This window comes from Dama dama, chromosome 15, assembly GCF_033118175.1.
Source record: "Dama dama isolate Ldn47 chromosome 15, ASM3311817v1, whole genome shotgun sequence".
Taxonomy (NCBI): Eukaryota; Metazoa; Chordata; class Mammalia; order Artiodactyla; family Cervidae; genus Dama; species Dama dama.
In genome coordinates this window covers 44,633,806-44,651,468 of record NC_083695.1, presented here as the reverse complement: position 1 = coordinate 44,651,468, position 17,663 = coordinate 44,633,806, and the positions used below count along the sequence as shown (strand labels likewise).

The 17,663-nt window shown below is 37.2% G+C and overlaps 1 protein-coding gene across 13 annotated transcripts in view; it reads right to left on the bottom strand.

Moving 5' to 3' along the window:
* Positions 1 to 829: 829 nt before the first annotated feature.
* SHLD2 (shieldin complex subunit 2) overlaps positions 830 to 17,663 on the bottom strand; it is a 111,139-nt gene continuing 94,305 nt past the window's right edge. For 11 of the 13 annotated variants that reach the window (XM_061161974.1, XM_061161967.1, XM_061161975.1 and 8 more), the window contains 4 exons: positions 14,363 to 14,569; positions 6,863 to 7,091; positions 3,300 to 3,415; positions 830 to 1,191 (listed from right to left, as the gene is read on the bottom strand). In XM_061161974.1, the coding sequence (XP_061017957.1) occupies positions 992 to 1,191; positions 3,300 to 3,415; positions 6,863 to 7,091; positions 14,363 to 14,569 (752 nt within the window). In that variant the 3' untranslated portion in view covers positions 830 to 991. The remainder of the gene's footprint in view (positions 1,192 to 3,299; positions 3,416 to 6,862; positions 7,092 to 14,362; positions 14,570 to 17,663) is intronic. The other 2 variants (XM_061161978.1, XM_061161979.1) reach the window with 2 other exon arrangements.

The following is a 17,663-nucleotide window of genomic DNA, read 5'->3' as shown; positions in this document are numbered from 1 at the left end:
CTGTGTAAGAAGGCTTTGTTAGAAGTTACAGACCCTTCTCCACAGAATAAGTTTCTTTCGTATGTGTGCAGTCTCATACAATCATTTTTGTATATGGTTTTGGAGAGCATCACAAAACTCCTGAGGTTCATTTTTAGGGAAGCCAAGTTAAAATAAGCCTGAATTTGAGAAAACAATTTCAATGAACCAAAACAATTTTATAAAACACACCTGTTCATTTTATCATGGATTTAGCTTTGTTCAAGCAATATGATTAATCTAGTACCACCGAGCATCCCCCAGACTTCCTGGTTAAGTACGGCTCCCTATTTCCTCATCGGTGACTACCATTCTCTGTGAGCTGCTGCTATAGATGTAATGAGACAATGTATAGAATGTAATTGTAAAGTGTTGCTAAGTAAATTCAGTGAGGTACTCAAATCCTGGAAATGAACAATATGACTCTCTGCCTTCCCTGATAATGAGTTGAAACATGACCATGTTCCTACATTTTCAACGCCTCTTTATCAAAAGACATGGTCGTCTGGAACTTGTCTAAACATAGGCTTATATGAACTAAGCCACAGTCATGTGTAGTTATAATCAAAGAAATCATGTCATGTCTACAGTTTATTAATGAAGGAGTAAGAAAAAAATTAAGTTTGTGACCATAGCAGAAAAGAATTGCTCAGGTCCATGTCTCAGTACTTAGGACAGTGCCTGGAATGGGGCAGGGACTAAATGGAGAGACTTAATTCTAATGAACTGCTGGATGTTGCCTCATTGCTAGATCATTTCTCTAGAAGCAAGAAAAGGAAAGACCAAAAAATAAACAATAAACTTCACAGAATTTTCTTAGGGGGAAAAAAGTTTTAATTAATATATTTAGCACAGTTCTCTTTATAAAACATACTTATTTTAATACCCTGAGCAAAAGCCCTGTCATTTCATTTCCAAAGACAAATCATTTCAGTGCTCTTCCTTGAAGTGCCTGCATTTTCTTCCTCTGGTCTCAGAGAAGGGCATGGGATGCATGCTTCAAGTCATCAAGATAAAAGTCCAGGAGGGAGAAGTCCTGTTGCAGTGGGTAGCTGTTTTCATCTAACACAAAGAGGCTCTGCACCTTCAGGACACAAGGTGCCCTGCTGCCCGCCAGCAAGGCATGGAGCAGGTCCGCTGCGACCATTCTGTAGGTGACATCAGAGGGAGGGGCTGAGGAAGAGGAAACACGAGAGCTCTTAGTGTCCCTTCCGAGGGAATGGAAATGCTCACGTTTAAAGCATTCACTGTTTCCCTTGGTTTCTTAAGTCCCAAAGCCACTGTAAATATCTCTATCCCTACTCTTTCTAGCCATAGGTTACTCTATAATGATGAGGTGCAACTCCTGCTGTTCTGAAGAGAAAGCACAGGTTCAGACTGATGGTGTTTCCTATTATGGCACAGCCACTGGCTTCATAAAACAATACAGGAAAGAACTGAGATTAATCTTTTCCTAAATTAAGCTTGAAACAAAAAGGGCATGTCCATATCAGAAAAGAACTCTTATGTTTATCTAGTCTATAGCTCTTATCATGGTTATATATACACATACTATTTGTATAACAGAACCCTGAGTCAGTTACTTAATGAATATCAAAATCTTTTTAAAATATTTGTTTGTTTGTGCCAGGTCTTAGTTGTAGCAGGCAGGATCTTCAATCTTCACTGCAGGACCTTTAGTCGTGGCTGCGGGATCTAGTTCCCTGACCAGGGACCCTGTACATTGGGACCGTGGAGTCTTAGCCCCTGGACCACCAGGGATCTTAAGACCACAAGTCTTCCTGCCCCAAGATATAGATGGTGAGGATGAAGATGGAGGAAAATCCCTCTATCCCTGGGGGAGGGGCAGAAAACCATCTTGGATCAAGACCATCAGCAGTACACTGCTGCTGGGAGAGGGGTAGGACCACGCAAAGATACTCAACAAAGACACAAGGCGGAGCTTGGCTGCTATGGCAGGAGGGACAGGGTCTGTTAGAAAGCACCTCATCCAAAACCAGACACACAGAGAGCCTGTGTAAGACTACGGCTGGACGAGAATCAAAGAGAATCACTCCTGCCCCTCTCTCTAGGCTGGGATGCAAAAATGACAACCAACGGAGCCTGCGCAACCTGGTGAGGTATAAGAGTGTAAGAAATTCTCTGAGGCCCGGGTGCAGGGTGAAGGATTAAAGCTGACAGTGAAGCAGGAATATTCGGAGGAAACTCTCTGGAGAACCACTCCCCACCATGAGCACGCATAATGCTAGATAATTTGAAGCCAGTGGTGACCTGAAGGTAACCAGAGCAATGAAAAACTCAAATCCAACTCATGGTCTGACAAAATTAACTCTACTCTGCTCACCCCCACCCCCATTAAAAGTCAAAGAAAATAGGCATGCTCACTTTAGGTACAAATACTGTTCACCTCAGTCTGTATTATTCTATATGCAATGTTCAACATTTAAGCAAAAATGAAAGCCAGAAAAAATAACCCACTATTAAGAGACAGAGTCATAATTAAACGAGATTAACTCATCTGCTTAAAGAGTCTAAGACTAATGAGGAAAGGATGGAGTTTGAGCATCTGACAAATGGATCGTCTTCATTTTGTTGTTAGCTACTGATGATCAGCCACTGTTGCTGTACCTGTCATCAGAGCTGAGGTTCCTGAATATCCACATGACTGACACTGGACAGTCTTCATATGTTTATATAGTGTTGCACATTCATTTACTTGACTATTAAAAAACTAAGGTACTGGTGTTTTCCCTTACCAATTGGAAATTTAGAGTAAGAAGAGATTAGGTACCTACTTCTTTCTCTTCACGTGCTAAGACAGATGTAGAGCAAGTCTTACCTTCCAACTTACATAATCTTGTGTTGTTTTTTTTATTGTATATACAAGAATTCTATTTATTTAAAAAAAATTTTATTTTATATTGGAGTATAGTTGATTTACAATGTTGTGTTAGTTTCTAGTGTCCAGCAAAGTGATTCAGTTACACACATACATATGTCTATTCATGTTCAGATTCTTCTCCCACATAGGTTATTACAGTGTATTGAGTAGAATTCTCTGTGCTATATAGTTGGTCCTCATTGATTACTTATTTTATATACAGTAGTCTGTATAGTCTTGTTTTTCACTCAAGCTAAATTATCCTTCTACTTATATACTGACAGGAAAAGAAATTAATTTATAGTATAGTGTTCCTTCTCTTTTAATATACTATCTGTATTCCTGATATGAATGGTTTCACAGAGGACAACCTCTTGACGGCGTGTTGTTGATATCTTACCTATTATTCTGTTGAGCCAGTCAGGAGAAATGTTGAGAAGAATCTTCTCTATCAGCTTTGATCCTACATGGATGCAGACCTTACATTTTCCATCAACTATGGTCATTAAAGCTGGCCTACAAAACAGTAAACAGCTCAGGACTGTCAAAAAGATTTTCAATTAAAGAAATGTTTAAATGTAATATAATTTCAAAAATCAGTTTTATAAAAAAAATATTTATTTATTTATTTATTTTGGCTGCACTGGGTCATTGTTGCTGTGCAAAGGCTTTCCTCTGGTTGCGGTGAGTAGGGCTACTCTCTAGGTGTGCTGTGTGGGCTTCTCATTGCTATGGCTTCTCCTGTTTTGGAGCACAAACTCTAGTGCATGTTGGCTTCAGTAATTACTACACACAGGCTGAGTTGCCCCGAGGCATTTGGGATCTTCCCAGGCCAGGGATCAAACTGGTGTCCCTTGCAAGGTGGATTCTTAACCACTGAACCACCAGGGAAGCCCAAATCACTGGGTTTTTCTGCAGAGTTAATTTTAATTCCTAAAACAACACTAGGATGTCCTGAAATGCCCTAGAAGTGAAGGGCTTTTATTTTAAAGAGTTTCAAGTGATAAATTAATAGATTTTATTTATTTCATATTTATTTTAAATTTTCAGATACTAATATAAGAAGACATAATTTTACCCTATTGTGCAAATTACTTTTAGAGCTAAAATAAAGATGATAATCACATATTTCACAATCACAATTTCAAGTTATTTTTTTCCACTGGATTCTTTACCAAAAAAAAAACTGTTCTGTATGTCACTAAATAAAGACAAAGAAGTAGATACAAACCATGATACACTCTAAAGAACAAACAATATGAACAAAATGACATGAATAAAATTATTCTGTGTACTTTTAAAGAAAGGGATATACCCCTTTTTAAAACAAATTATTACAAAATAAACTGAACAGAATTTAGAAAGACTTACCAGTATAGGGGAATTCAGTGTAACCACTAAAATATGACTATTGATTTTCTCTCTAAAAACTTACTTCCTCCTTTATCCACATGATGATTCTAAGTCCTTTTCTCTTTTTATAATCTTTCCCCAGGGTATCTCACTTCTTCAATTCTCTTTTTTAAATTTGGACATGCCATGTGGCACACGGCCCTTCAGTTCCCTGACGAGGGGCTGAACCTACGTCCCCTGCATTGGAAGCATGAAGTCTTAACCACGGAACCTCCAGGGAAGTCCCTCTTCCTCCATTCTTTATTTCAACAAATACATGCTCAAAACCTTGTACTATTCAGTGTATACACTGGGTATACATTAGTGAGTAAGAGATCTGCTTCCTTCACTCAAGGAACTTCAGAGTTTAGTGGTATAGAAAGACAATTAAGGTTTTCAATAATGGTGGCAAGATGCTTCAGTGGGGATAGAATAGGCTTTTCAACCAATTGTACAGGGACAACTGAATAAAAGGATGAAGTTGGACTCCTTCCTTATACCACATATAGAAATTAACTCAAAACAGACCATGAATCTACATGTAAGAGCTAACTATAAAATTCTTGGAAGAAAATATAGGAGTAGACCTCCATGATACTGGCTTAGGAAGGATACTTTTCTTAGATATGATACCAAAAGCACATGCAACAAAAAAGAGAAACAAATAATAAAAACTGACAGCAAGGACATGGAGAAACTGCGGCCCTCATTCACTGCTGGTAAAACTAAAATTGTGCAGCAGCTTCAGAAAACAGTTTGGCAGTTACTCAAAAGGAGTAAAAAGTTACCACATCAATCTAGCAATTCTACTCCTGAGTACATGCCCAAGAGAAATGAAAACATGGCCACACAAAAAGCTGTACATGAATGTTTGGAGCAGTTTTATTTATAATAGCCAAAAAGTAGGTACAATCCAAATGTTCATCAATTGATGAATGGATAGATAAAATGCGGTATATCCATACTGTTGTTGTTTAGTCGTCAAGTTGTGTCCAACTCTTTTGTGACCCCAAGGACTAAGCCCTCCAGGCTCCTCTGTCCATGAGATTTCCCAAGCAAGAATACTGGAGTGGGTTGCCATTTCCTTCTCCAGGGATCTTCCCAACTCAGGGATCAAACATGCATCTCCTGTATTGACAGGCAGGGATGCCCATATTATCTGGCATTAAAACAAAATGAAGCACTTGATATATGCTACAATATGGATGAACCTTGAAATGTTTCAAAAAAAAGAAGCCAGTCATAAAAGACTGTACACTCTATGATTATTTATATGAAATGTCCAAAGCAAGTACATCTATAGAGCCAGAAAAACTAGTGGGTGCTCTAGGTTGGTGGGAAGGGAGAATGAGAAGTGGCTACTTTGGGGAAGGAAGAGGTGAAGGTGATCTAAAATTGATTGTGGTAACAGTTGCACAAGCCTGTGAATATACTAAAGCCTTGGAATTTGACATTTTACATGGGTTACTTTGATGGACTGTGAATTATATCTCCATAATCAGGTTTTTCGGAAGACAATGCAAGTAAATGACTCCAGGTGCACACACAGGGCACGTCAACACAGAACAAACGAGGTGACTAAAAAAAAGTCTCTCTGATGAAGGGCCTCTCAACTAAGACACAAACGAGTCAGCCTTGTGGAGTCAGGCAGGGGGAAAAGCAGGTGAGAAAGCCTTAAGGAGGAAAAAGTCAGAGTGCTAAAAACCTTATAGAAGGCCGGCCAGTATCAACCCAGAGATCAAGGCAAGGAGTGGAGCAGATGAGCGTGACGGGACATGCAGAGTGTGATGGGAAATTCTGGAAAGATTCTAAAGGAATGGAGTGGTTACTCTGTTGGTTGTGGAGAATGGACTTGGTGGAGACAAGGGGAGGAGGGGACCTTGCACCTGAATCCAATCTTCTTTTTCAGACAAGCAATTTTCAAAGTAAGAGCAAAGTTCATTTACTTATTCATAACAAACATAAATATATGTAAAGAGAAATAAGGCTAATGGATTATGCTTCTATAAATTTTCTTATTTAAAGTATTCTATGATAACATGCTGCACATATTTGCATTTGGTTTTTAGATACTGCAGTATTTAGATATAGAAAAGAGCACAAAACACTGATTGCTAATCTGCTATCCTTAATATTTAGTGTGAAGATGAGAAAACTGAGGTGCAGAAAAGTTAAACATCTTACTGGCTTCCACAACTCAGGGGTTAGATCATATAATTAATTTTAACCTTTAAATTCCAATAATGTGTTAAGATGGGAAAATGAGTTTCTTATGAGCCATTCAGAACTTGGTTAAAAATTAAACCAAGTAAAAGGTTTCTTTAGTATATCTGCTTAAAGACAATAAAGTCCCCCAATTACTGCTTTTTAAAAGTTCCTGTTATGATTACTGGGCAATTTTTGCTTTCATAAATAGCCATTTTTCCATCACTTAGGAGGAAAAAATTTATTCTCTTGGATTAGCTTCAGTTATTTTTGATTAGAAACATTTGATATATGTAACTTTCTGGTCATTTCTAGTCCCATAATAACAAACATTTCCCATCCAGCTGGCCTGCTTAGTTGCCTCACCTATAGTACATTTTCTTCATAGTAAATGGCAAGCAGCTAAAACATTGTTTGTAGATCTTGTTCTCATCTGTTTGTAGTTCCAATCCACATTTTGCACAGCCAGTGTATGTAATATTGGGAAGAGAAGAAAAAATACTCTTCAGAGAACTGCGAGCATTTAGAGCTATTTTCTGAACTGCTGTAATGGGAAACACTAGCTCTAAAATCTGGGCTTTGATTAGAATCACTCCTGTAAAAGATAAGCAAAAAGAAATATCATAAATTAGGAGGCCAAACCCAAATCTTTAATTTACAAACATGGTTAATTATATGGTTGATTCACAGTTATTTATAGTAAAGGACACTGAGGTCTTGTTGTTGGTCTTCTCTACCCTTTTGCTAGACAATCTTACTCACTTATGGCTTCAGAATTTACTCTAAGGTGTAAGGGGTCATCTGCCTGCAACTAAGAGTAAAGATCTACTTGGCTAACGTGGTTGAAAAGATGGATGTCTGCACCAGGGAGGGCCCCACAGGATCCTGCTCGGTTTCACTACCAGGGACTGACTGTGTGCTGTGCTGTGCCGAGTCCCTCAGTCATGTCTGACTCTTTGCAACCCCATGGATTGTAGCCCACCAGGCTCCTCTGTCCATGGGGATTCTCTAGGCAAGAACTCCCCATGGCAAATGGGTTGCCATGCCCTCCTCCAGGGGATCTTCTCAACCCAGGGATCGAACCCAGGTCTCCCGCATTGCAGGCGGATTCTTTACCACTTGAGCCACCAGGAAAGCCCAAGAATACTGGAGTAAGGGTAGTTCATCCCTTCTTCAGAGGATCTTCCCAACTCAGGAACAGAACTGGGGTCTCCTGCATTGCAGGTGGATTCTTTACTAGCTGAGCTACCAGGGAAGCCCACCAAGGACTGACTATAACAGCACAAAGTTTTTGTATGGTTTCCCAACGGGGAGTGTATCTCCAGGGCTTGCAGGAATATTCCCAATCCCCAGCCTCATGCCCCAAATGAAGTGAGGATATATCCTTTGTGCTACTAATCATCAAAACTATAGCCACCTAGTTTGTTGTTGTCTATATGTTGTTTATTTTTATTGTTAAATCTAATTCTAGGCCTCTAACCCCAGCAAGTAGATGTTTTATGTAAAAGATATGTAACAGGAATTTCCTGGTCCTGTGGTTAAGACTTTGCCTTGCTATGAGGAGGGTGCAGGTTTGATCCCTGGTTGAGGAGCTAGGATCCCACATGCCTTGTGGCCAAAAAAACCAAAGCAATATTGTAACAAATTCAATAAAGACTTAAAAAAAAAAAGAAGATAACAGAGTTGACTCTTCTGTGACACCAACTTAAATGTAGCCCCTCTACTGCCTATGGCATTCTTCTTGCAGTGACCATCTTCTTAAGCATGTGAGGCTTCAGAGGCGGGGACAGGAGGGACACATAAGTAGGAAACAGGTTTAGAAACATACACAGCACTATAACACTACCCAAGATTTCACCAGTTAGTATAAATCTAGTGTCTTCTGTGGCCACTTACTTGCATTTTTGAAAGTTGTATCAAATTTTTGTTTGATGATGTAAAAATCTGTAAATTTTCTATTATCTGTGTTTATTTTCCAGAAATATTATTAATTCAAATTAACTGTTAGTATTAAAACAGATAATGACCCTGTGGGACCCTCCCAGCTACAAATTCCTTTCTGTCCTCATTTCTTGTTTGTAAGAAATAGGCTTCAATCAGCCTCCTTGATCTTCCCTGAGTTCCAATTCAGTTACTAATCTGGGAAGGCAGGGAATGCAGAAATGAAGAAGGAGCAGTCAAGAAACAATAGTACACCAGTGGGGCAGGGTCCTTCTCAGAAAATATATATAACAGTATCTTTGAGTTCTTCTGCAGGATCTAAGGCCCCCACCCAGGTGGAGGATGGTAACTTCAGGCTAAAAAGCACAAGATTCCTGGAACATTATCCTGTTACCTTATCACCAACCAATCTGAAGAAGTCACATCCTTTCACACCCCAAACATTGCCCATAAAGACTTCTCCCTGAAAACAATCCGGGACTTAGGATTTTTTGAGCGTGAATTGCTCATTCTCCTTGCTTGACCCTTCGATAAACCTTTTTCTGCTCCAAACTCTGACATTTCAGTTCATTAGGCCTCACTGTGTGTCCAGCACATGGACTTACATTTGGTTAAAGTTAATAATAAATGTTTCCATGTAGAAGCGGGTATATGGAGTTCTCTGAGAATAAATCTCTGTAACTCAATTAAAAAGTGGGGTTTTGTTTTTTTATTTTCTTGGCCATGACTGAGCTCTTAAACCTGTGAAGTCTGACACTAACTTGAAGTAGGTAGCATCAAAATTGAATTGAACTGTACAATACCCAGTTAGTGTTCACAGAGTTGGGAGAATTGGCTGTTGATGTGGAAAACAACAACAAACCATACATTTGATGTCAGAAGTGTTGTGTGTAAAAATAGCTGACACCTGAAACAACTAAAAACTAAACAAAATGTACGAAACAGCAATTCTCAGGACATTAGATATCAGGCAACAAAGGACAGTGATCCCTAAGAGATGAGAAGCAAAAGATGTAAGCCCAGTAACTGCCCCAGCTTATAGACAAGAGTTTGCTGGCTATAGTATTGGAAAGGAGACCCAGGCAGAGCCTGTGGTTTCCCTGAACTCACAGCAGACACAGCTTTGAGTCTGGAAGGCTAATACAGCTAGAGATATCAGAGTTGGTTATTAGACAAGACAAAGGGGAACTGTGGAGAAAACTCTGGAGCACTGCAGAGGGTAACCCCCTTGAAGAATTCAACTGAGTACTGACCAATATATGTAACCAGAGGACAAGAAAAGAACCATCCAAAAGTATTGAACAATCCCTGAAGCTTGCAGAGAGATAGGAATAGTGTCTTCTCCCACCAGCTAGAGTGGAAAATCTCATAATCCATAAGGTACTGGGTAGAGAACTTAGAAGCCGTACTTAAAGGAAAATTCATGGCACTAAACTCCTACATTGGGAAAAAACATCTCAGTTACCTCTATTTACACCCTAAGAAATGTAAAAAAAAGAAAGAAAGAAACCCAAGAAAGCAGAAAAAAGGGAAAAAAAAAAAAAGATCAGAGCAGAAATCAATGGACTAGAAAATAGAAAAATTAATGAATACAAAAGGTAGTTATATGAGCAGATTAATAAAACTGGTAAAACTCCAGCCAAAATGATCAGTTAAAAAAAAAAGAGAGAAGGCACAAATTAGCAATATTAGGTAATACCAGTATTACTACAAATTCTATATATATTAAAAGGGATAGTAAGAAAATATTATCACTTTATGCCAACAAACTTTTGTTGTTGTTGTGCCAACAACCTAGATGAAATGAACAAATTTCTTGAAAGATACAAACTATCAAAGCATACTTAAGAAGAAACAAGTAGCTGGAACATCCCTGTATCTATTAAAAGAAATTGAATTTGAGGTTAAAACCTCCCAATAAAGAAAACTTAAGGCCCAGATAAGCCTGAAGGAGTTCTACCAAATATGTATGGAAGAAACAGATCATTAATCTGTTAGAAATTAGATTAGATTAGAAATTAGATCATTAATCTAATTCTAAATAAACTCGAGAAAAATGAAGACGAAAAACTATACACCAACTCATTCTGTGAGCACTGCTCTAACACCAAAACCAGAAAAAGATACAAGAAAACTGCAGACAAATATCCACCATGATATAGACATAAAAATTCTTATTAACAGATATTAGCAGTAATTCTCTGGGCTTCCCAGGTGTCTCAGTGGTAAAGAATACGACTGCCAGTGCAGCAGACACAGGTTTGATCCCTGGGTTGGGAAGATCCCTTGGAGAAGGAAGTGGCAACCCACTCCAGTATTCTTGCCTGGAAAATCCCATGGACAGACGAGCCTGGTGGGCTACAGTCCATGAGGTGCGAGGAATGGGACATGACTTGTCACTAAACAACAACAAGAACAACAAAAAGCAAGAATTCCCTGGTGGTCCAGTGATTAGAACCCAGCACTTTCACTGCTGGGGCACAGGTTCAGTCCCTGGTCAGGGAACTACCCTACAAGCTGGATGCAGCCCCCCCTTCAAAAAAAAAAAAAAAAGTTTTTTAAAGCTTTTTTTGATGTGGATTATTTTTAAAGTGTTTATTAAATTTGCTACAATATTGCTTCTGGTTTGCATCTTGTTTTTTTGGCCTCAAAGCATGTGGAAATTTAGCTCTCTGACCAGGGACTGAAGACAAGCTCCCTGCCTTAGAAAGGTGACCTCTTAACCACTGGACCACCAGTAAGTCCCCCAAAAGAAGAATTTTTACCCAGAATATAAAGAACTCTCAAAATTCAATAAAATAGTGAAGCCAACTTTTTTTTGGTAAGCAAAAGATTTCAATTGACACTTCATTAAAGAACATATATAGGTGGCAAATTAAGCACATAAAAGATGTTCAATATCACCAGCCAATAAATAAATGCAAGCTGAAACTATGATGACCCATTACTACACATCTATTAGAATGAACAGAATTAAGAAGAATGTCCATACCAAATGTTGAGGTGGGTGTGAAGAACAGAACTCACACACTGCTGGTGGGAATGTAAAATGGTACAACTGCTTTGGAACACAGGCAGTTTCCTTATTTTTTTTTTTTAGCAGTTTCTTTAACTGTTAAAGTTAAACATAAGCCTACCATATAATCCAGCTATTGATTCAATTCTTGGGTATTTACTCATGAGAAAAGAAAGACTATGTCTGAAGAATGTCTTGTACTTCAGTGTTTATAGAAACTTTATAATAGCCAAGAACTGGAAGCAACCCAGATGTACATCCATAACTGAACAAATAAACAAAGCATGGTATATTTCTATAATAGTATAAAGAATGATTTACTGATACACACAAGCACATAGATACATCTCAAAGAAACTGATACATCTCAAAGAATTTGCTAAGTTAGAGATGCCAAACAAATGATTCCATATATATAAAAGCACAGAAAATTCAAACTAATCTCTAGTTACAGAAAGCAGATTGACTACTGGAAAGATTAGGGGGGCAGGGATGAGGGATAAAAAGAGATACAAAGAGGCAGGTGATGATTTCATGACTGTGGTGTTGCTTTCATGGGTTTCATGTCCATACTTACCAATGTGAATGTACACACTTTATTAAATAAGGGTTATCGCCTATATGAAAATTATATCCCAAAAATCCTGTTAAAAAATTTTTTTTAATCTAACATTCTGAACCAATTTGAAAAGCACTAACTGAAATGTCCTAATAACTGCATATGACCCAACTCTTACATTTCTGTGGACGAACCAGAAGAGGGCAGAGCATGCTAGTAAAAAACCCCAAGAAATAGAGTTGAGACTCAGCATGTGATACCTTAGGAGTTTCAACTTAATTTATTTGGGATCAGATTCTTTTCATTAGAAAACTGTAAAAATAATCTTATTTCACTTAAAACAATTCTAGCATTTAATGAAATCTAGACCCTGATGCTGGGAGGGATTGGGGGCAGGAGGAGAAGGGGTCGACAGAGGATGAGATGGCTCGATGGCATCACCAACTTGATGGACATGAGTTTGAGTAAACTCCGGGAGTTGGTGCTGAACAGGGAGGCCTGGCATGCTGCAATTCATGGGGTCGCAAAGAGTCAGACACGACTGAGCAACTGAACTGAACTGAACTGAAAGCCACCCATAACAATTCAGAAAATTATTTATGCAAATTGGAGAATAAAGTTAAAATTCACTGTCAAGATCCAAAGTTCCTGAGCTATTTGTAATAACTCAACCTATAAAATCACCAAAAACAGTAATTTTTTTCAAAAACAGTAACTTTATGCAAATTCTGAGGAAAACTTTTCACCAAATTTTTCTTCATTAAAAAATTTAAATTAACTCAGCCATTAAAAAGAATTCATTTGAATCAGTTCTAATGAGATGGATGAAACTGGAGCCCATTATACAGAGTAAAGTAAGCCAGAAAGATAAAGACCAATGCAGTATACTAACGCATATATATGGAATTTAAAAAGATGGTTAACAATAACCCTATATGCAAAACAGAAAAAGAGACACAGATGTACAGAACAGACTTTTAGACTCTGTGGGAGAAGGCGAGGGTGGGATATTCAGAGACAACAGCATTGAAACAAGTATACTATCAAGGGTGAAACAGATCACCAGCCCAGGTTGGATGCATGAGATGGGTGCTCAGGGCTGGTGCACTGGGAAGACCCAGAGGGATGGGATGGAGAGGGAGGCGGGAGGGGGGGTTGGGATGGGGAACACATGTAAATCCATGGCTGATTCATGTCAATGTATGGCAAAAACCACTACAATATTGTAAAGTAATTAGCCTCCAACTAATAAAAATAAATGGAAACATTTTTTTAATTATATAGCAATAAACCTACAGATACATCTCATTTTTTTCAACCTTTATTTTCCCTCTAAATTTATTTGTTATAATAGCCATTGGAAAGCTTTCTATTAGTTTCCAAAACTGATAATCACTGACATTTACTCATTATTGGCATTTAGCAACCCTAACTATAGCTTTAAATGTTGTTTAATTTGTTATACCATCAACCAGGAGTTAGCATCTTTTAGCATCATTTCTGTAGTTAAGAAGCCAATGCAATATAGTGGAAAGTATTGGTATTTCCCACTAAACTTGTAGCAATTTATCTAGTTATTTATTTTTGCTATTTTACTCTTTCTTCATTTCAAAGTGTATAGCATACTAAACCTAAAACATACTCCTTCTACTACTTCACTCAAAAGAAATTAATTATATTTTTCCCATGGAAATTGTGTGAGTATGTATACAAAATTTATCAGGCATCCTTCCATGTGGTATGCTTCAGAGAATGAAATTTATACACACACTCACACACACACATATTCAAGGTCAGGAAGTATGTTATTACAATATACAAAGCAGTAAGTAAATTCCATAAATTCTATATCAATGTTAATTATTTTTTAAAAAATAGCTGTTTATTTATTTGACTGTACCGGGTCTTAGTTGTGGTATGTGGGATCTAGTTCCCTGAGGAGAGATCAAACCCAGGCCCACTACAATGGAAGCATGGAATCTTAGACACTAAACCACTAGGAAATTCCTCAATGTTAATTTTTAACAATCATGTATAGATGATAGCTTAGTAACTTGATAAAATGTTTATCTCAACAGTGATTCTGATTAGAGTTGCTATCCTATTTCTGGCTTATTAAATGATAAGCTACTTATAACTATATGCAAAAAATACTTTTAAGTAACCCTTAATAATTACAAATTAATCTCAAAGGATTATAGGCAGAAAGTCAGGAAGAGGTTAGTATCTACTTCAGCTACTTACAGACATCTCTATTTCACTTTTACATTCAGTTACACATTTTTCCTACAAATGGCAGCTTCTTTGCTTATATTAAAACTAGCAATGTCTTTTATAAATAAGATCTTACCTGAATGCTTTTCCTCTAGGTGTTTTGCTAAATCTGACATCTTCACAAAGGAGGGTATGTTTTTTTGAAATTTTGCTTTAAATGTAATTGCCCTTATATCATCATCAAACAGGCACTCACAGGATGACCATGGTGTTGTATGCAATTCTAGGTTCTCCAGGATGCAATTGCGCTGAACAAAAAGATACTTAAATTCCCAAATATAATCTTAAACAAAACAAAAACAAAAAGTTACCAAAAGGAAATTATCTAGGATTAAAAGCAGATTAAACAGACTGATCTGATTAAATCGGTTAAATACAACTTTTATCACATTAAGGAATTTGGATATAAAGAGGCAAAAAATGAATGTTGTATTAAGGTAATAAGAATGATAGAGATAATTTGAACAAAATTTTTTCTAAAGATTACTTGGTCTCCTAAACAGTCATAATTTATCATAACCAACTGTTTATTCAGAATAGCAAGCTCTTATTATCTACAGGAAAAGATTTTTTTTTTTAAATAATGACATAGAAATGGACACATGTTTACCATAACCAATATTACTCAATGATTTTTCAATACCTTAGTTTTCTTACTTAGCTAATTTTTTCGGAACAACAACAAAAAAACATTTAGATTCAGTTGCTCCTATTTTTAATTCTTTCAGTAACAGTTCTGAACCACAGCAGCACAGACTTTCTCGCTCAACAATCGGACTGTGCTGTGCTGTGCTTAGTCGCTCGGTCGAGTCCGACTCTCTGTGACCCCGTGGACTGTAGCCCACCAGGCTCCTCTGTCTATGGGGATTCTCCAGGCAAGAGTACTGGAGTGGGTTGCCATGCACTTCTCTAGGAACAATCAGACTATATATTAATAAGTTCAACTTTAAAACTATATTAAAACAAAAATAGGTTTCTTAGTACAAAGTCTTCTAATGACAATTGTCTTTATTTTCCCACATACTTCAGGTTATAAATCTAAATCACACATCTCATCCACTTCCTCAGTTTCTCTGGACAGCTATTTTTTGGTGGGAAATTTTAAAACAAGTCAGTAAATCTGTATAGACAGAGCATCGTTAGAAAGAGCAAAAGCATGTATATTCCAAGTTGTTGCTTAAAACCAATCACTATTTTTTAATTTTTTTTCCATTTATTTTTATTAGTTGGAGGCTAATTACTTTACAATATTGTAGTGGTTTTTGCCATACATTGACATGAATCAGCCATGGATTTACATGTGTTCTCCATCCCGATCCCCCCTCCCGCCTCCCTCTCCATCCCATCCCTCTGGGTCTTCCCAGTGCACCAGCCCTGAGCACTTGTCTCATGCATCCAACCTGGGCTGGTGATCTGTTTCACCCTTGATAGTATACTTGTTTCAATGCTGTTCTCTCTGAGTATCCCACCCTCGCCTTCTCCCACAGAGTCTAAAAGTCTGTTCTGTACATCTGTGTCTCTTTTTCTGTTTTGCATATAGGGTTGTTACCATCTTTTAAAATTCCATATATATGTGTTAGTATACTGTATCGGTCTTTATCTTTCTGGCTTACTTCACTCTATATAATGGGCTCCAGTTTCATCCATCTCATTAGAACTGATTCAAATGAATTCTTTTTAAAGGCTGAGTAATATTCCATGGTGTATATGTACCACGGCTTCCTTATCCATTCATCTGCTGATGGGCATCTAGGTTGCTTCCATGTCCTGGCAATTATAAACAGTGCTGCGATGAACATTGGGGTGCACATGTCTCTTTCAGATCTGGTTTCCTCGGTGTGTATGCCCAGGAGTGGGACTGCTGGGTCATTAAGGAATCTCCAATCACTATTTTAAAACAATTTTCTTGTCTTATTATAGAATACATGCTTAGAAATCACAGGTAAGATAAGCAAAGAAATAAACGGCAGCTATAGTCAACACCTCAAAATAGTATTTTAGTGTCCATGCAGTTTTCTCAATTTGTTTGATTTTTACTTACTATGTCAAATGTATATTTTATATGTCATTAAGTATTATTCTACATTATTTTAAAATACTACATAATATGTCATTGCACAGGTACACCAAAATCTTAAAAATTATTAATGCTATCCTCTCATGTTTCTTATTTTTCAGTTATAAATCTAGTACTATGGTAAAATATTTTTAGCTACATCTTAATGCATAGTCATGATAAATTCCTATTAAGGGTCATTATTAGGCCAAAGGTATCCCAAGTTCTAAGGCTTTCATACGCACTGTCAACTGTCCTCAAGAAATGTTGTTCCCCTGAAACTAATACATTATAAGTCAATGATGGGCTTCCCTGGTGGCTCAGATGGTAAAGAATCTGCCTGCAATGTGGGAGACCTGGGTTCCATCTCTTGGTTGGGAAAATCCCCTGGAGGCGGGCATGGCAACCCACTCCAGTATTCCTGCCTGAAAAATCTCAAGGACGGAGGAGCCTGGCGGGTAGTCCATGGGGTTGCAAAGAGTTGGACATGACTGAGCGACTACACACACACACAAGTCAATTATACTTCAATTAGAAAAAGAGGGCAAAAAAGGGTTGCCAGTTTACATCTTCTATAGTCTACAAGAGTGGTTATTTCCCCATATCTTCTCTACTGATTTCATAGGACAAAAATCAGTTGTTATTATTTTATTTGTCTGCCTTCCATTGCTAGTAAGAATAATTTTTTTCATACATTTATTGGCCACTTTAATTTCTTCTTTGAGGACCTGCCTGTTCACATCTATTGCTCATTTATTCTCACAAGTATTTGACTTTAGATTATGCTACTAATTTCTGACAAAATACAATTCCTTTTCTGGTTTTTCACTTGCATTTTAATTTTGCATATGGTGATTTTCATGTATGGTAGTTTTTGTTACAGCATTTTATTTAACTTACTAACCTTTGGGTTCCAAATGAGTTCACTTATATTTTCTTCTAGTACTTTCTGTTCCTTTTAAAAAGTATTTGAATTTCTAATGCATCCAGCATTTATTTTGGCACAAATATGAAGCATAAGTTTAATTTTTATTTCTTCTCAAATTATTAGATAGATATTTCAAATATATCTACTAATTTTTAAAGAAAAAATTTGCTTTAATTTTTAAATTATAAAATAAAATGTACTTTTTATAAAATATTTAGGCAGTAAAAGAAAGGTAATAGGCAAAGTAAGATTGTCTGTGTTTCAATAAAATGGATAATGGGTACTTTAGTTCATTGTATTATTCTGTCTGTATGTTTGAAGTTTCATTGTACTAAAAGGTTTAAAGAATAAATGCAAATTCCATACATGCATAAAATTCAAAATAAAGATATA